This window comes from Cebus imitator, unplaced genomic scaffold, assembly GCF_001604975.1.
Source record: "Cebus imitator isolate Cc_AM_T3 unplaced genomic scaffold, Cebus_imitator-1.0 Scaffold76, whole genome shotgun sequence".
Classification (NCBI taxonomy): domain Eukaryota; kingdom Metazoa; phylum Chordata; class Mammalia; order Primates; family Cebidae; genus Cebus; species Cebus imitator.
In genome coordinates this window covers 2506794-2527432 of record NW_016107391.1, presented here as the reverse complement: position 1 = coordinate 2527432, position 20639 = coordinate 2506794, and the positions used below count along the sequence as shown (strand labels likewise).

Genomic DNA, 20639 nt, shown 5'->3' with positions numbered 1-20639 from the left:
CACTCCTAACTCACTACAGCCTCAAACTCCTGGACTCGAGCAATCCTCCTACCTCAGCCTCCTAAGTAGCTAGGATGACAGGTACACACCACAGCACCTAGCTAATTAAAAAAAAAAATTTTTTTTTTTCAGAGATGGGGTCTTGCTATGTTGTCCAGCCTGGCCTCAAATTCCTGGGCTCAAGCAATCCTCCTGCCTCAGCCTCCCAAACTGTTAGGATTACAGGCATGAACCACTGTGCCTGGCCACAAGTAGTATCTTTTTATAAGATTCTTTTTATAAGTAGCAAAAAAATAAAGCTATTTCCATTTTTTAAAAAATATTTAAATTTTAGGATATGTTTCGTGCTTAGGATAAATTCTGCACAAGCATATCTTCATAATGATACTGAGGTAAAATCCTGGCATTATGAGTGAAAATCACCAGGATAAGAGGGCATTTTCACAGCTTTTCATTTATTCTTTAAGTCTAGTCTTCAAGTTAAAAAAACAAAAAACAAAAAACAAACACACTACATCACAGTCTGCTTTTTACCTATTTTGAATGCTTTTCCATAGTCATGCCTGTGTGCCAGGCCACTACAGAGATAAAAGATCCAGCCCTGCCCTCAAGGTACTTATAGTTCAGCAGGATGTACCCAGTGGGAGATTCTAGAGTCCTGAGGTCTCTTTGAAGTGGCCTCATAAGTAGCATCTTTATTACTTTAAAATGGATCTTAAATGGAAAGGGAGTTTACAATAATAACAAATGCATATTGAAGGCTCTTTAGTACCAGGTACTGTTCTAAGTCCTTATGACTACCCTCTGAAATAAGTCCCACCATGACCCCAATTTTCCTGAAGAGGAGACTGAAGCATGGAGATTGATTCGTACTATAAAAAGTATGGACCATTATAAATATCTTAGATTCCCTCTCTGGGTATCTTTTTCTGGCCACATTTTCATACTAAAGAGATGTTAAGCCACACTTCATTTTCTCTAACCTGCTTGCAAAGATTTACTAAAATAAAAGAGATTTATCCAAGTTACAAAAAAAAATGTTATGAAATCATTTTGCTGTACAAATCTAAAATACTATTATTAACCATAATGTCAACTTAGGTCAATTCTTCAGTTGCACTATTGCTTTGAACTTTCACAAATTGTCATTTTCCTTCCATAGAAATGTCCCCAAATTAATGAACTACAGCATGTTCAAAACAGAGCAGAGAACTACCAACATCTTCCTTCTCTCAAGATCTGACAGGTTCTTTGCCTGATTTGAAAGCAGTCCCTCTGAAGCTGACCCGATTCTAAAGTGGAAAATGTTAAGTTTACCCTACCATGTCCTCTGACATTTTGATTGGGCTTTATTTTAGGCTGGAGGTTGCTGATTCTTCCAAAAGAATTGCTCAATGTCACACAGCTAGTAAATGGAGACTCCCATGTCAAACGACTCACTGACTGTCCTACTCTCTTTTGGTTTTATCTTTTTAGCAGACACCAAATGAGGAATGTTTGTTCCTGGAAAGGCTGGAGGAGAACCATTACAACACCTATATATCCAAGAAACACGCAGAGAAGAATTGGTTTGTTGGCCTCAAGAAGAATGGAAGCTGTAAGCGCGGTCCTCGGACTCACTATGGCCAGAAAGCAATCTTGTTTCTCCCCCTGCCAGTCTCTTCTGATTAAAGAGATCTGTTCTGGGTGTTGACCACTCCAGAGAAGCCTTGAGGGGTCCTCACCTGGTTGACCCAAAAATGTTCCCTTGACCATTGGCTGCGCTAACCCCCAGCCCACAAAGCCTGAATTTGTAAGCAATGTGCTTCTAAATGCCCAGTTCACTTCTAGCAGAGCCCTTTACCCCTGCACAGTTTGGAAAGGAGGGACCAAATTGCTTCAAGGGGCCAACTGGCTGGCCAGTCTGGGTCTGGGGTTGGATGTCCAATTGCCTCTTATAGGCTGAGTCCCTCATTGCAAAGGTAGGGCCAAATGAAGTGTGTGAAGGGTTCTGCCAAGTGGGGCATTAGTAATTCCCCTCTACTGAGTAAACCCTGCCTATGACTCCCCTAGACACCTTTTGTCCTTTCTGTGCCCTACAAACATTAGCAAAGAAGCTTCATGCCAGGTTAGGAAGGCAGCATTCCATGACCAGAAACAGGGACAAAGAAACCCCCACTTGAGAACAGAAGGATTTAAAATGGAAAGGGGAAACTGGGTTTTGGTGGATAACTTAGAAGGATGACATTTCCATGTAGAATAAATGAAGAAGGGGAGGCCCAGCCACCGGAAGGCAGAATAAATCCTTGGGAGTCATTACCATGCCTGGACCTTCCCAAGATTACTCAGCAGCAGAGAGACCCGGCTGGCATCAGATGGGGGGCATTAGCAGTGGTTTCTTGATAAAAGCAAGGACATCACAGCTGGAAAACTTGTGTGGGTCTGGGGAGTGAGTGTGGGAGTGAGGGGAAAGAAAGGGAAACTGGCTGAGGGGATATCATAAAAAGAGGATGATTTCAGAAGCGAGAAGGAAAGAAAGTAACGCCGCACACTGTGCTTGGCCACTGGTAAGCAGCAGCTTTGGGGTCCTAGCCCAGTGCTTGTCTAACACTGAAGTGCTTGCAGATCATCTGGGGACCTGGTATGAATGAAGATTCTGACTCAGTGGGTCGGGGGCAGAATTTCTGCAGTTCCATCAGGCTCCCAGGTGCAGGTGCTGAGGATACTGCTGCCTTCCCCGTCAAATGTTAAGCAGCAGGGCCCTGGTCCTAAAGAATGTTACTCAAATGAAGGCAGTTCAAATCCCCACACCTCACCTGACCTCCACTCACCCTTAAAAACACACCTCACCAGTCTATCTGAGCATTCAGGCAGCACTGATAATACTTATACCTGTACTAAGGAGCATGATTTTAAGATGCTTTGGCCCAATGCCTATAAAATGCCCATTTCAAAGATACACAAAAGCATACTTCAAAAATGTTAAATCCTCGCCGACAGCTTTTCCCGAGACCATTTGTATTACCATTACTTGCATAAATACGCTTTCTGCTTAAAGTAAACTTGACTCAAGTGACTAGCAAATTAGAAACACCATTCATCTCTAATATATGATACTGATGCCATGTAAAGGCCTTTAATAAGCCATTGAAATTTACTGTGAGACTGTACGTTTTAATCGCATTAAAAAATATATAGCTTGAAAGCAGTTAAACTGATTAGTATTCAGGCACTGAGAATGATAGTACTAGGATACAATGTATAAGCTACTCAATTATCTGATACTTAACATTTACCTGTAAAATGAGATTTTTGTTTTCCACTGCGCTACTACAAATTTTCTCTTGAAAGTAGGAACTCTTAAGCAATGATAATTTTGGATAAAAATTGATGAGAGTGTTAGCTCATGTTTCATAGGAAATTGAAGTAATTGTTAATTAAAAACAATTCCTTAGTAACTGAACTGTCATTACTTAGAATGGAAGGAAAAAAACCATTTGTGAATGTTCAAAGCATAGCAATTGAAGAACTGACCTAAGTAAGTTGACATTATGGTTAATAATAGTATTTTAGATTTGTGCAGCAAAATGATTTCATAACTTTTTTGTTTTTGTAACTTGGATAAGATGAATCTCTTTTATTTTAGTAAATCTTTGAGGGCAGGTTAGAGAAAATGAAAATTTTCATCTCTTTAGTATGAAAATTTGGCCAGAAGAAGATACCCCGAGAGGGAATCTAAGATATTTATAATGGTCCATACTTTTTATTGTATGAATCAAACTCAAGCATAACGTTGGCCAAGGAAAATTAAATACCATTGCTAACATGTAAAATGGAAGTCTGTAATTTCAGAGATGCAAAGCATTGTAGTAAAAACATCAATGTGACCTCCACCATCTCAGCCCAGATATCATTCATGTATCTGTTCAATTACTATTAAGTTGCCTACTGTGTGCTAGGCACTGTACTGGGTTCTGGGGCCCCTAGGGACCTTGTCTGTCTGGTTTGCTGCTGTATCTTCTCCCGGGGCATTATATTTATGATGAAAGATGCTGTGTATTCAATTCTTTCAGTCAAGAATAAACACAGACTTTGTAGGTTCCTGCTGAATAAATGGCAAATCCCAGAAACCCAGATTTTGCAAGAATTAGCAACCTCCAGCATAAAATAAACCCCTATCAAAATGTCAGAGAACATGGCAAGGTACACTATAGAAGGACATGGCAAGGTAAGCATTTTCAACTATAGAACTGGGTCAGCTTCAGAGAGACTGCTTTCAAATCAGGCAAAGAACCTGTCAGATCTTGTCAGAAGGAAGAGGTTGGTAGTTCCCTGCTCTGTTCTGAACATACTCTAGTTCATTAACCTGGGGACATTCCCACTGCTGTCTTCCTTAAGTAAGTCTCGTAGCCAGCTCTTGTCATGTGCCTCTCATGAGGACTCATTTTCGAGTCAGCTCTGAACATATGTGCTTTTGGTTGTTTTGCAATGTGATGGTGGTGGAGGGAGGTACTGGTTTCCTTGGAATCCATAAGAAAGATCCCTATGGCCAACAGTGTGTATGAGCAAAAAACTGATTGGAGCATCAGCTGTTACTGAAGGTCCTTGCTTTGTGTCAGAGGCAAAGGAGCCCAAGTCGCCAAGTCCTCAGCCTTGAGTGTACTGCCGACAACTAAACTCACAGGCTACAAAGCAGACCTCTGATGAAGACGCCTGTCATTTTACATCACTGTCTTTTTGTGTATCATAGTCTGCACCTTACGAATATTAATAAATGTTCCATTAATCAGTGATAATGTGTCTGAGTTTCTGAGCATCCTGCTTCCTCATCTTTCTGTCAAAGGACTTCCCCAGCATCCCTGAGGTGTGGCTGCTTAGATTTCGATACCCTGTCACCGGATATCAGACTTCAAAGGCTAACAGGGAATGTGAAGGTAGAAACATTTTTCAATGTTTTTGGAAACAGAAGGCAGTATGGATGATTTTCTGATTTTCTACGTCTCTGTTAGGGAAATATACATATACAGGAAATTCGCCTCCTGAGAGCCAGGCACCATAAATAACTCAGGTGAAACTTTTTCTTAACATCAGCCATGTAAAATTATGATATTATTGTTGAGGTGACTGGCTGGGTTTTTTTGTTGTTTTTGGTTTTTTGTTTTGTTTTTTTCTGGCAAAGATATTATCACCTGGAAAAAAAAAAACAACAACTTTTATTTTTCTTTTTTTTGAGACAGAGTTTTGCTCTGGTTGCCCAGGCTGGAGTACAATGGAGCAATCTCAGCTCACCAAAATCTCTGCCTCCCAGGTTCAAGCGATTCTTCTGTCTCAGCCTCCCGAGTAGCTGGGATTACAGGCATGCACCACCACACCTGGCTAATTTTTTTGTATTTTTAGTAGAGACGGGGTTTCTCTATGTTGGTCAGGCTGGTCTTGAACTCCCGACCTCAAGTGATCTGCCCACCTCGGCCTCCCAAAGTGCTGGCATACAGGCATGAGCCACTGTACCTGGCCTCCCTCCAAAAAAACATTTAAGGACTTATTTATAATTTGAAGACAATGGCAAGAGGGTGGATCTATTCATCTTAAGAGCCCTGATGTGGAGCTGTAGATTTGCTTTTCAGATTTTCTAAATTATCATTCTAAGCAGTGTTTCCTTAAATAAATCTCTGGATCTTAAGACATCTTATTCTTAGGAGGAAGTATGCTGCTGCCTAGCACATCATGTGGAATCACACACACATGCACACATACATGCACACACACACATGCACACACATCACCTAAAGAAAAAGCTGGGCAATGTGTTCTCACTCTGCTAATTACATACCACATTATTTGTATACCACACTCAATCCCTTCTTTCCCTTCTAACGTTGCCTAAAGCAGTGTTTTTCTACTTTTTAGATCTTGCTCCACCATAAGAACTACATTTTCCATAACAACCTGGCACAAACATATGGTTATACACACAACAGAAGCAAAAATTTCACAAAACTAGATGAGATGCACTTTGATTTTTCTGTTACATTCCACTAAAACACACTGGTCAAACATGATTCAAACTGGTTCACAACATTCATGGGTCACAACCGCAGTTTGAAAAACACTGACTTAAAGCGACTGTTCTTCCCAAAGATGGCAGGACCCAATGAGGATCTTGTGTCATGACTTCAGTCTTTTCAAAGACACAGTTTGTTCTTGAGTAAACAAGACAAGGGGACATCCTGTTACCCAGGAACCATCTATTTTGAAGGCTCTGTTAATTCTTTTAGTCAGTTTTGTTGCTAATCATGCAAAATGAATGTAATGGAACAGATTCCATGGGCACCCACTGCTGCCTGCAAGGCTGGTCTGGCAGATTTTTCTGCTCTTGGAAGCCCTGGAGACTGTGACCCCTCCCCCTCCTTTGGAATTCTCATCACTTTGGGTCTTGAGGTCATTCCCTCCCTAACTCCCACAGTCTTCATTCCTCTTTGTTGCCTCCTCCACCTCCCTACCAATTCCTAGTTCTTAACCATTTCTAATGAAAACATAAAAAGTAGATAGAACTGAGAAAAGGCTATAAGCTGGGGCCTCTATGCATCTTCCTCAGCTCCCATCACTTTCTGGAAATGATCCTCTCTCACTGCTTATCTACCTTTCAAAAAGTGTGTCATTCCTCGCCCAGTCATAAGCTAAACACCATTGCTGCTGGAATGCAGCTTATACAGGGATCTGGATCTGAAATTTCCATCTTGGCTGAACCAACTAAACAAAGTAATTCTATGTCTTAAATATTTGGTGGGGTGCGGGTGGCTGAGAATGGCCCGCCTGTCAGTGAACTTGACCACAAAGAGAAAAATATAAGCATAGTCTTCACTTTTCATATTTAGCTGAGTGATGTCCTATTTATCATGGGGTGGGAAGGGAGGAGGAATCTCCAATCCGAAGCACTTTTGGGTTGTTGTTATATTAGCTAATATGGTAGTAGCAGCACATCAGACAAAAATGTGCTGTCAACTACACTTTCACAAATTAACAAAAAATATTTTTAGAAGCAGTAGTGACGATATGGAAATATTTAAGCCCAACTGAGCAGTGGGATTTGTATGTTCTCCATTTCAAAATGACTAGGGATGATTTGTTTGATGACCGTTAAAATTGAAATAATGGCTAGTAAAAAGTGGCACCCCCTCCTTTTGAATCCACTCCTTAAAGTTGTCCTCTGCCCCCAGGAAAAAACTCTGCTTGCCATTGTACATAAATGTACACTAAAATCCACAAAGAGACTTCAGAGCTTTAGGCTTGGGGATCTGACATTAGGGACTCCAGACCCCAGTGATTCAACTACTGTTCTCGCAACTTACAAGGGAAATGTACTAAATGACTACTGGAATCTTTCTGCAACGTTGGACCCACTTTGCGGTTGACATATTGACCATGACATACTACACTGTTAGCTTTCCACCCTAGTTATAAAATTAAAAAGAGAAATCAGGTCACACAAAGCCTGAAGCCAGAGGGTGGGTTTGCTTTATAAAATACACGTATTTTAGGACCTAGCTTTGGGGTCTTCCAATGGTTCTGAGAATGTTTGTGATGTGGGAAGGAGGTATTTCCCAAATTGCCTCCTTCCTTCTTAGCTCCCCACTGTCACACAGGCTAAATTTACACATGCAGCAGCTAAACATTGGTGTCTGTTTTATTACATAAACAAGTAAAACCTCACATGTCCTCCATGTGCTTTTCTATCAGCCTTAATGAAGGGTTGGGCACTCCGTTTGGAACTGTGTCAACTTAAGGATTTGGTTCACTTGGGCAAAGTGTTTGGGGATAGAGATGTAAACAGTCAATTTGTGCCAATTGTCACAGAGACATCCTTCATTGTGATTTTCACATTTCATGTTTTCTTGTCTTAGGAAATTTTTTTTTTAGTCTGACCCATAGACACATAAGAATAAGATGTTGGATTATTTTCTAATATGCCTTGTTCTCCAAAATAAGTTATAGGAGCATATTATATACTACCTTGTTTTGTGTGGATTAGAAACACAAGACTGTTGAGAGGCTGGGAATATCAACTGTATTAACAGTTTAGCAACTTCCTGTGGAAACAAACAGTAAAATCTATTGCATTCTCAAAATAGAATGCCTGCATTAGGGACAGCACTATTGACCCAGTGAAAGCACAGAGAGTGAGTGGAGGCCGCATTTCCAGATGGATTTTTGTTGCCCACGGACCAGGAGACTCCCGAAGGTGGAGGAGCCCCATGGGTCGCCAGCGCGACTCTTTTGGCCAGCGTGGCGGTTCTCAGTGCAGAATATACGGGACTGGGTGCCCTTTTGGTTGGTGTTTGGAGCTCTGGGAAGGCAGAGTCGCCCATTTAGCTGATTGAAGAGGGGGCTGAAACAGGGAGCCAGACCTGAGGATTCCCAGGCAGAAAGCACCACGAATTTCAACGCCACTGTTTCAGTCGGCGCAGTGGGTCGGCGCATGGGAAATCACACAGATCCTGGCGCTTTTTCAACAGGCGACCGGAATACCTGGGAGAGAATCTACCGTTCAACTAAAAAAAAAAATGCTCTGAGGCAGGGAGCCAGGTGATCAGATTCGGCTGGTCCCACCCCCACAAAACAACAGCAATTGGAAACGCTGTGGGTTCAGAGTTTCACAGCAAGCACAGCTGAAGCCAGGAAGGTCTATCTCTGTGGGGGAGGAGCATCGCCGAAGGAAAACTAAGAAACAGAAATAACTTCATCACCAACAAACTGGACGTCCACTCAGAGACCCAATCTGAAAGTCAGCAACTACAAAGATGACAGGTGGATAAATCCACAAAGATGGGAAGAAACCAGCGCAAAAAGGCTGAAAATACTTGAAATCATGCCTCTCCTTCTACAAGGTGTCACAACTCCTTACCAGCAAGGGAACAAGGCCTGATGAATGAGTGTGATGAATTGACAGAATCAGGCTTCAGAAGGTGAATAATAAGAAACTTCTGTGAGCAAAAAGAACTTATTCTAACCCAATGCAAAAAACTAAGAACCTTGAAAAAAGATTTGATGAAATGCTAACGAGAATAGACAATTTAGAGAGGAATATGAGTGAATTGATGGAGCTGAAAAACACAACACGAGAACTTCGGGAAGTGTGTACAAGTTTTAACAGTCGAATTGACCAAGCAGAAGAAAGGATATCCCTGGGTGAGGAGATGTTCTCCCACCTACGGTGCGTCGGAAGGTTCAGAGAGCCCCATGCTTGTTTCTATGCCGCCCAGATCGTCCTGGCCTTCCAGTACCTGCATTTGCTTGACCTCATCCACCGCGACCTGAAGCCCAAGAACCTCCTCATTGACCAGCAGGGCTACCTGCAGGTGACGGACTTCGGTTTCGCCAAGCGCATGAGGGGCCACACTTGGACCCTGTGCGGGACCCCCGAGTACCTGGCCCCCGTGCGGGACCCCCGAGTACCTGGCCCCCGAGATCATCCTGAGCAAAGGCTACAACAAGGCCGTGGACTGATGGGCCCTGGGGGTGCTGGCCTATGAGATGGCCATGGCCTTCCCGCCCTTCTATGCCGACCAGTGGATCCAGATCTATCAGAAGATCGTCTCTGGGAAGGTGCGGTTCCCCTCCCACGTCAGCTCTGACCTGAAGGACCTGCTGCTGAGCCTGCTGCAGGTGGACCTCACCAAGCGCTTCAGGAACCTCTGGAACGGGGTCAGCGACATCAAGAACCACAAGTGGTTCGCCACAACCAACGGGATCGCCATCTATGAGAAGAAGGTGGAAGCTCCCTTCATCCCGAAGTTCGCAGGCCCTGGGGATGCCAGTAACTTTGACAATTACGAGGAGGAAGAGATCCGGATCTCCATCAACGAGAAGTGTGCCAACGAGTTTTCTGAGTTGTAGGGGTGTGCTTGTGGCCCTGTGGCTTTTCTTTTCATTCTTTCTTTTTTCTCTTTGGTGGGTGGGGGGTGGGTGGGTGGCAGGGTTGGACTGAACAGCCAGAGGGCCCCAGAGTTCCTTGCATCTAGTTTTACCCCCTATCCCCACCCTCCAGGGTTGGGGTAGCAGGAAGCCCAGATATTTAGAGGGACAGAAACACCAGCTGCTCCCTCACCCGCTATGCCTTCCTGGGCCCTCTGTGCTTCTCCCTTCCTCATCTCGCAGAGTGCCCCTTGTCCCAGCCCACTTCTACCTGTTTTAAACGAGTTTCTCAGCTCTATTCAGGCCAGGTCTTGCTGGTGTATCCAGGAACAGGGTGTGGAAAGAGGGGCTCAAACTTAACTCCAGCACGGAACAGGCACCACTTGCTAAGAGAGGATGAATGAAAAGCACACCTGCCTTTCAGAGTAATCCTGCCTGGAAGGAGAGAGGTTTAGTGCCATGTTCAGTGGGCTGCTTGCTAAAATTAAAAATTTTTAAAATAGAGTTCCGGTCCGGCAGAGAACATGGAGAAACGCAGAGCACTGCGAGATCCCCCTGGGCCCTCCAGGTCCTCCGGCCCCGGGCTGGCGGGTGGGCTGGGGGGCCCCAGGACAGAGGCGCCCTCTGCCCTTCAGACACCGGAGGCCTCTGCTGTGGCTGCACATTGGCCTGGCCAGGCTCAGACCTTGAAGCCGTGGTGAACCTCTCTACCCCACCCCACTTTGGTGATTGATGGCGGCGGCAGCGTCTCCCAGCCAGTACCCAGCCTGGACCCTGCTGGCCACCTGGTCTCCCGGCCCAAGTGTGCCGGGCCTCGACAGAGCCCCAGCTGAGCTGCCCGGATGCAACGGCTTTGGGTGGCGGCGAGAGGGGCGGACCAGAAAACTTGGCGGCTGCTCGAATGCTCTGCAGCGGAGGTCGTTAGGTGATAGAGGGTCTGGGAAGGCGGCCTAAGGACGCAGGCAGGCTCGGCTGCCTCTTTAGGCCACGGAGCCGTGCAGATCTGGATCCCCAGTGACCACTTTGTCCCCATTGGGCGAGACCTACCTAGTCCTGACGACAAGGACAAAGGCCTTAACAGGCCTGGGAGGTGAGCGAAGTTCGAACGATGATGGGTAGAACGCTTAGCAGCCATCGGGCTGTTAGTCTTCATTAGAAAAAAAAAGACTGGCTGGATTGTTTCAGCTAATACAGGACCAAATTGTAAATCCATATGATGGTTATGCAGAGAGAGCAAATGAGAGGGAAATATGTTTCCATATCTTCGGTGCTACTGGAATCTGCCATATATTTAATTGAGGTGAAAAAGAGATTGGTTTTATAGATTGCTTAAAAACGTGTAACTCCCAAAAACTTCACTCTGTCACCCAGGCTGGAGGGCAGTGGCACAATCTCAGCTCACTGCAACCTCCGCTTCCCGGTTCAAGTGATTCTCCTGCCTCAGCCTCCTGAGTAGCTAAGGCTACAGGCGAGCACCACCACGCCCCGCAAATTTTTTTTTTTTTAAAGGAAAAAAAGAAAGAAAGAGAGAAAGAAAAAAAAGAAAAAAAAAGAATGAAGGAGAGGAATAAAGAGGAAGAGGAAGAGGGAGAGAGAACAGGAGTATTGCTTTATTGCTCAGGCTAGTATGCAGTCTAAAAATGGGTATTGAAAACCTCTTTTATGCCAATAATTGTGCTTAATAATGGAGACAGGAAAAAAAATGAGGGAAGAAAATAACAAACAAGCAGCCAACCAATATTTCATTTAAACCTGTGAGTAGGTATGATGTGGTACTGATAAGAGTGTATATTTTGTGTATTTAAAGTGGAGAGTTCTATAAATGTTTATTAAGTTTACTTGTTCCGGATCTGAGTTCAAGTCCTGGATATCCTTGTTAATTTTCTGTCTCGTTGATCTGTCTATTATTGATGTTGAAGTCTCCCACTATCATTGTGTGGGAGTCTAAGTCTCTTTATAAGTCTTATGTATCTGGGTGTTCCTGTGTTGGGTGCGTATATATTTAGGATCATTAGCTCTTCTTGTTGCATTGATCCTTTTACCATTATGTAACGTCCTTCTTTGCCTCTTTTGATCTTTGTTGCTTTAAAGTCTATTTTATCAGAGGAGAGAATTGCAACTCCTGCTTTTTACATATTTATTTATTTTTGCTTTCCATTTGGTTGGTAAATCTTTCTCCATTCCTTTGTTTTGAGTCTTTGTGTATCCTTGCATGTGAGATGGGTCTGGATGCAGTATACCGATGGGTTTGGGCTGTGTCCTTTGATTGGGGGATTTAGTCAATTTAAATTTAGGATTAATAATAATATATATGAGTTTAATACTGCCATTTGATGTTAGCTGGCTGTTTTGCCCATTAGTTGATGTAAATTCTTCATTATGTTGTTGATGCTGTTTACTTTTTGGTATATTTTTGGAAAGACTGATACTGGTTGTTCCTTCCTATGTGTAATGCTTCTTCCAGAAGCGCTTGTAAAGCAGGCCTGGTGGTGATGAAATCTCTGAGTACTTGCTTGTTCACAAAAGATTTCATTTTTCCTTCGCTTGTGAAGCTTAGTTTGGCTGGATATGAAATTCTGGGTTGAAAGTTCTTTTCTTTAAGGATGTTGAATATTGGCCCCTACTCTCTTCTGGCTTGTAGGGTTTCTGCTGAGAGATCTGCTGTGAGTCTGATAGGCTTTCCTTTGTGGGTAACCTGACCTTTCTCTCTGGCTGCCCTTAGTATTTTCTCCTTCATTTCAACCCTGGTGGATCTGATGATTATATGCCTTGAGGTTGGTCTTCTTGAGGAATATCTTTGTGGTATTCTCTGTATTACCTGGAGTTGAATATTGTCCTGCCTTGCTAGGTTGGGAAAGTTTTCCTGAGTAATACCCTGAAGGAGTATTTTCCAGCTTGGATTCATTCTCTTCATCACATTCAGGTACACCTATCAAATGTAGATTAGGTCTTTTCACATAGTCCCATATTTCTTGGAGACTTTGCTCATTCCTTTTTATCCTTTTTTCTCTAATCTTGTCTTCTTGTTTTATTTCATTAAGTTGGTCTTCGACCTCTGATGGCCTTTCTTCTGCTTGATCAATTCGGCTGTTAAAACTTGTGCATACTTTGCGAAGCTCTCGTGTTGTTTTTCAGCTCCATTAATTCACTTATATTCCTCTCTAAATTGTCTATTCTCGTTAGCATTTCGTCAAACCTTTTTTCAAAGTTCTTAGTTTCTTTGCATTGGGTTAGAAGTTCTTTTAACTCACAGAAGTTTCCTTTCATCCACCTTTTGAAGCCTGCTTCTGTTAATGGAACACACTCGTTCTCCATCAGGCCTTGTTCCGTTGCTGATAAGGAACTGTGCTCCCCTGTAGAGGGAGAGGTGTTCTGATTTTGGGTATTCTCAGCATTTTTAGGCTGGTTTCTTCCTTTCGTTATAATACCATCTGTGGTCTTTATAATTGCCAACTTTCTAATTAGGTTTCTGACTGGATGGCCAACTTGTTGATTCCTAGCGCTGGAATCTGAGCAACCCACTGCGCCAGCTAAAACGGCGTTAAGATTGATGGTGCTTTTCTGCCTGGGAATCTCCAGTCTGGCTTCCTTTTTGAGTCCGTCCTTCAATCAGCTGAATAGGTCACTCTGCCTTCCCGGAGCTCCAAACATCGGCCAAAAGGGGACCCAGTCCCATTTACTCTGCACCAAGAACTGCTGCGACTCTTGTGACGAGCAAAACCACTGCGCCAGCCACAAGAGTCGCGCTGGCAACCCGTGGGGCTCCTCCGCTGGGAATCTCAGTCCGTGAGCAACAAAAATTCATCTGAAAGTGTGGCGTCCTCTCGTTCTCTGCGCTTTCACTAGGAGCTACAATCCTGAGCTGCTAGTAATCAGCCATCTCGGATCTCTCTTGCTAATTTTTATATTTTTAGTAGAGACAGGGTTTTGCCAGATTGCCCAGGCTGGTCTCAAACTCCTGACCTCAAGTGATCTGCCCTCCTTGGCCTTCCAAAGTGCTGGGATTACAGGTGTGAGCCACTGTGCCCAGCCCATCCATTAACTATTTATTGTCTATGATGACATTAGTCAGGGTCCAGTCAGGAGACAGAAACCACACCAATCATTTGAACAGGGTAACATTTTAATGGAAAGAATTGTTAACTAGTAAAAGGGATTAACTACTAAGAGGGGTAAAGCTCTCTCTAAAGAACATTGGAATAGCAGATGTAGGGAGTATCTACTATCATCAAGGCTGAGGAGGGTACTCAAGGAAGGAACCCACTTGAAAGAGGACAGCCTCTCAAGATGAGCTTCAGGCTGCATTTGAGATGTGGCCGTGGCCCACTGGATGGTGAAGAATTTCACTGAGGTGCTTCATTCCTACTAGAATGCTGGTGAAACTCTCTGGAAGCACTTGCTGGGGTGCCAGCAAAACTCTCCAGCAGGTGTGCACCAGCACGTCTCCACAGGGAGCTGCCCAGTGGCCACTGTTCCATAGGAGCAAGAAGAAAAGTACAAGAACCCCAAAGAAATGCCCCTTCTTCTGATAGTGTCCCTCCGGCGCCCTCTACTGACAAACCTGACTTCAGGCAAGAGAGAGTGTGTGCACGGGAACTGCCCTTTATAAAACCAGCAGATCTTGTGAGACTTATTCACTATGATGAGAACAGCATAGAAAAGACCTGCCCCCATTATCCAATTACCTCCCACTGTCTCCTTTCCATGACACGTGGGAATTATGGGAGCTACAATTCAAGATGAGATCTGGGCGGGGACACATCCAAACTATATCATGGGGTCTCACCCTGTTGCCCAGGCTGGTCTTGAATTCCTGGGCTTAGGCAATCCTCCTGCCTCAGCCTTCCAAAGTGATGAAATTACAGGCATGAGCCACCACACCCAGCCTAATTATTTAGATAGCTCTAAAGGATTATTCCTGCGTCAGAACCTCTCACAGGGTAAGCGGAGGCCTCTACTGGGAATGTCCCAACTTCTCCCTCTGCCGTGTTTCTTTCGCTTCCTTCTCTTCCACAGGTGCTCTAAGAACACTCTGTAATAAAGTTCCCATGTGCTAATCTGCATCTCAGAGTCTGCTTCCCAGGGAATCTATCCTGTGGCAATACCTGCCCAGGACGCTACTGAACTGTTCTGAGCAGGGTAACAGGCATGGTTCCCTGCAGCCCTGTGACTGCCAAGTCTCTGGGCATCTGAAGTGAACATTCTAAGTCTACAAAGTTCCAGCCTATTTCCTGTCTGCAATCTATGTGGATGATCCTTAATAAAACCTCAACCTTCTTTCTAATCACCTGTCCTGATGTTACTTGGGAGGGACACTTGTTAAATCACTAGGTTTCTCATTCAATCACGTGTCCATTCTTTCAACAAATATTTCTTAAGACCTAAATATGCATTAGGTCTGGTGGGTGCAAGGGTGCACAGAAAACCTCTTTCCTGGAGCTTACACTTGATAAAGGGAGACAGATACTGATGAACACATCATTTTTCAAATTTCAGTCATTCGCATACTGCTTCCAAAATTTTTGCCATAGAGGTATTGATCGACTTACGACCTATGCAACTTACGACCATTTGACTTTACGACCACAATCGCTAGCCACGACTGCTCCGCGTCTGGCAGCGCGAACGTTGCCCAGCTGGGCGTACGACAGTGCGGACCAGCTTCCGGCAGCACTACCATCTCCGCGCGCACCATTTCAACTGTTATCCCAGACTTGGTACAGCAATTTGTGTTTTGTGTCTTGGATATTTTTCATCAAACCCCTCCCAATAAACTTCTTATACATTTCGAAGCAATGGACCCAAACGTGGAACAATTTGCAAGGATTGAACGGATGGCGCACGATGTGTTTCGTCTGTATCGTGAAATTTATGAAGAAAAAAAGAAACATACAATTCAGACAAAGCTCACCATGTTTATGAAAAAACCAACTCCAGTAACCCCAACTGCTGCCTCAGATGACGACATCAACGATCCACAGCCAAGCACCAGTGGCCAATAAAATGTTTCGTACATGTTTATATATTTTGATATGCTTTGCAATTGGGAAAATGTTTCCTATGGTAGTTTTTACACATGTATTATGTATTTTTGTATGCACCTGTATTTTGTAATTTTGTATGTTTTGCAAATATTAAACCAGTTGTACTGGTAATGCAGTGTTTTACTTAAACCTGACGAATGTAAAAATAAGAAACAAAATGGTGTAGAGATGATACAAATGGCATAACATGAACAAAGAAAATTATGATATATAACAATAATGAAAGAAAATTATGATAAAATGTGACTTAAAGATTTTTATAACATCATTTCACAGTACTGTACAGCTAGTGCTCGACTTATGACCACAATTGGTTCCGACAGACTGGTGGTAACACTATTTGGTCGTAAGTTGAGTAGGCTATATGTACAGTACTGTGAAATGATGTTATAAAAATCTTTGTCACATTTTATCATAATTTTCTTTAATTATGTCATCTGAGGCAGCAGTTGGGCAGTAGAAGCCACTGATAGAAGAGGGAAGCTGGTAGACTCCATTCTCCACCATCTGCAGACAATCAAGTAGAAGCCACATACATGCAATTCTCCTATCTTCCTACAGCTGAATTATAACACTTCCCTAGACCCTCTGCCAAAGGAAACAAATCATCAGTATCAGCATGCATGTTTCTGGCCTGGAGTCAAATCTGAAACTCTGAAATATATTTCAGACTTGAAACTGTGGAAGCTGAAGTTGTATTTGCTAAATACTTTGATCTCTCATGGAGGCTTTTATGCATTCCATCCAGCAGGTGGAGTAGAGGAAAATGCTTTTTATTCCCAGCAGATTCCCTTAAACCCAAGAGGGAAAATAAGATTTGCCAGCATGGCTTAGGGTGCGAGTTAGAACAGGGAAGCAGTAATTCTGTTCTGTATTTGAGTCTCATTCATATTGAAAACATGAAGTAATTAGCTTCTTATTACTGTACTTCCAGAGATTCTGAATTTTATGTTTCTGTCCAAGTTTGGGTAGCTATGCTACTTTTCAGTCCAAAAACAAATGAAGCAGCTTAAAAAGAATCATACAACCAAAACCCACATCTTTTACAAGCTACAAAAACAGAAAGACAACTTGGAAACTTTTCAGAGATGGTGCAAGTTTCATGGTTCAGGGACAAGAGAGGGGAGATTAGCTGGCCGGAGGCAATGTCTTAAACTGGGTATGAAAATAGGTAACATACATACATTTTTATAGATCTAAGGAGGAAAACTCAACAGCCCACATTACTTTTCAGAAACTAGTTCCTTAAAGTCCAAAGGTCAAACAGTGATCCCATGGAAAGAAGAGAGAAACCAAAGAGATATAAAGTGAATAGAGACAGAATATTATTGGTACTCCAGGTTCTATAAGAAACATGACTGACTGTTTATAATAACCACTCTGAATTGATCTCATTCCTTTTTCTAATAGGCATGGGACCAGGTGCAGTGGCTCACACCTGTAATCCCAGAACTTAGGGAGGCTGAGGCAGGTGGATCCTGACTTGAGGTCAGGAGTTTGAGACCAGCCTGGCTAACATGGCAAAACCCATCTCTACTAAAAATACAAAAATTAGCCAGGCATGGTGGTGCATGCCTGTAATACCAGCTATTTGGGAGGCTGAGGCACAAGAATTATCTGAACCTGGGAGGCAGAGGTTGCAGTGAGCTGAGATCGCGCCACTGTACTCCAGTACGGGTTACAGACTGAGAGTCCATCTCAGAAAAAAAAATAATAATAATACAATAAAATAAACGTTTAAAAGGCATGGAGATCTGCCTTCCTGACAACCAAACAAGAAAGTAGTTTCTGAATTCCTAGTATGGAAAACGGGATTGTAACCAACACCAGAGAATCCAGAGAACAAAAAACCTACACTATTGAGAGGTTCACACAATGTAGCTAGAGATTGTGATATACAAACAAATCATTAAAACACAACTTAGGAGAGCACTAAGAGGAGTACGGACTGGATGCCGCCAGAACACAGGTAGGAGGAAAAATTCTTCCCAGAAGAGTTAGTGAAGACTTCCCAGAGGAGTAACATTTCAGCTGTGTCACAAGAGATAAGCAGACACTATGGTTTGTATGTGTGCATGTCCCCAACATTCATCTGTTGAAACGGAATCATCAACGTGATAGTGTTGGGAGGTAGGGCCTTGGGGAGGTGATTGGTCAACGGAATTAGTGCCCTTCTAAAAGAGGCTTGATGGATCTTCCTTGTCTCTTCCACTATGTGAGGACAAAGCCAGAAGGAGCCATGAACCACTTTCTATGAACCAGAAAGTGGGCCTTGCAAGACACCAAATCTGCTGGTGCGGTGATCTTGAACATCCCGCTTCCAGAACTGTGAACAATCAATCTCTGTTGTTTATATGCTATTTAGTCTGTGGCACTTTTTTACAGCAGGCCAGACAGACTAAGACAGCAGGTGTCTACCAGGTGGGGAAGTGGGAAAAGGAAACAGGACCCTGGAGTCCCACCTCACTCATGGACTAGATACCACAGGGTCACATGTGACAGGGGGCCACACGTGGCCAAAGTCACCCCTGACAAGCCTTCAGGGAGACAGATGTACCATCGTGGGGCAAATCCAACATGGCCGTTCCTTCCACCCACATAGAAACAGATCATATATCACTGCTACTTCAGCTGAGCACCAGAGGAAGTCACCGGCATGTGCTTGGGGGCCACATCCTAGGAATATAATGAATAATTAAGCACCCTTAGCCAAGAAGTGCTCCTGGTACGAGAGACCCAGAAAACTGGGACAACAGCAGACTCCTGCCTCACCGCTCACTGCTCTGGGAGCACGCATGCAAGGAGTGGAATGATGAGCAGATCACCCACACTATTAACTGCGACTTTTTCTTTCCTCTCTCCTGAGTAAGGAAAGTTTCTTTCCAGTGAGTTAACTATGTGTGTTTGATGTCACTTTCCTGCCAAGTAAAGGGCACAAGCTCTACAGTCCTCTGACGCCACCACTGTATTTGTTATTTCTCTAAGACTTGGTCTCCCTATCTGTAATATAGGGAGAAGAGCATAACCTTTTTCACATGGTTGTCATGAGGATTCAGTGAACTTTAGCCATACGGATTGCACAGAAACACTGCAAGGCACAGGGCAAGTGGTCCATGAATATTTACTATTACTGCTATTATTATGACTCCAGTCAGAGGAGACAGCACGGGTTTGGTCACAAGTGCAAATGAGAACAGCAGGTTTAAAGAATGTTGAGCAGCATCATGTGAAGCTGGTAAAGGAAGAAAATTACTTCACAAATCTGGGGAATTTTCGAAGGTTCTTTATTGCAGAGTTCCACTCTGCCTTTGGGCAAGAAGGAACCAGTGGAGATTTTAAGCAGTTAAGTCATAACTTGACATTTTGATTAAACTGAGACAGCTCTAGCTGCAGCGTGGAAAGGATGGGAAAACCAGCCAGGAGGCTCCTGCAGGAGCTTGGTCTTGAGATAAGGAGAAAATAAATTGGCCAGGTACAGTGACAAATGCATGTAATCCCAGCACTTTGGGAGGCCAAGGCAGGAGGATCACTTGAGGTCAGGAGTTTGAGACCAGCCTGGCCAAGACGGTGAAACCCCAATGTCTACCAAAACCACAAAACTTAGCTGGGCAGGGTGGCATGTGCCTGTAATCCCAGCTACTCAGGAGGCTGAGGCACAAGAATCACTTGAACCCAGGAGGCGGATGTTGTAGTGAGCTGAGATCACGCCACTGCACCCCTCCAACCTGGGGAAAAGAACAAGATTCTATCACAAAAAAAAAAAAAAAAAAAAGAGATAAGAAAACGAATTGACAGTGATGATGATGACAATGATGATGAGATGATAACGATGATAATGATCTTAGTGTGGGTACCCCAAAAACAGACCCCGAGAGCATTACTTGGGTGCAGGTTGAGAGGAAAATCCAAGAAGCACAAGTTGAAGGAGGAGAAAGTCATACGTGAAAGGAAGAAGAGCCAACAAAGGGCAGATCTTTGAGCAGGCCACAGCTGTAGAAAACTGGCCTCAATTCTGGCGCAGGGCTCTGAGGGATTGTGGAGGAAACACCTCAGAATTGCCCAGCAGGGAAGCTGGGGTACTTACCCACTGATTTCCATCCTCTGGTTGTGGGTTTCTACTAGAGGTGTAAATCCCAGCACTTCTGAGCTGCTCTGCCTCTGGAATGACAAGCTCCTGGAGCACCCGAGGACGTCCTTGGGGAGAGAAAGAGAGAGACGTGGGCTTTGACTTGGGAAGCTTTGGGTTTGATTGGGAACTGTCCTTCAGGGCTGCATGCGAGCTCAGAAGTGGCTGACCAGGTGGGTGGTGAGGAGCGGGAAGAGGAGTAATTGTAGCAGGCAACCTTTCCTTAGTGGTTCCCATGGGCCAGGCATGGTGCTCAGCACTTCAGATAAATGCATGATCACCGTCTACCTTTACAACCCTCAGGAGAAGATACTGATGATGCTTTTGGTATCTTCATCTTAAAGATGGAGAAACGGAAGCACCAAGAGGTTATATGATATACCCAAAGTCACACAGCAAGTGAGTGATGACACCCATACTTGAGCTCAAGTATTTCAACTACGAGGTCCATACCTTCCATCGCTACTCTATACTACCTCAGAGAGAATGGCAACGTGCTGGGAAGAAGAGATGAATCTGAGAACAATTTAGGATAGTACTGTCCAACAGAATCTTCCACGCTGATGGACATGCTATCT

General features: G+C 43.8%; 1 protein-coding gene and 1 pseudogene across 6 annotated transcripts in view; both read left to right on the top strand.

The window, feature by feature from the left end:
- The window catches only part of FGF1 (fibroblast growth factor 1), a 106758-nt gene extending 102731 nt beyond the window's left edge, over positions 1-4027 (top strand). For 4 of the 6 annotated variants that reach the window (XM_017532282.1, XM_017532281.2, XM_037739898.1 and 1 more), the window contains exon 4: positions 1477-4027. In XM_017532282.1, the coding sequence (XP_017387771.1) occupies positions 1477-1671 (195 nt within the window). In that variant the 3' untranslated portion in view covers positions 1672-4027. The remainder of the gene's footprint in view (positions 1-1476) is intronic. The other 2 variants (XM_017532284.2, XM_037739899.1) reach the window with 1 other exon arrangement.
- Positions 4028-4162: 135 nt separating this feature from the next.
- On the top strand, positions 4163-9873 carry LOC108307007 (annotated as a pseudogene).
- Positions 9874-20639: the final 10766 nt, after the last annotated feature.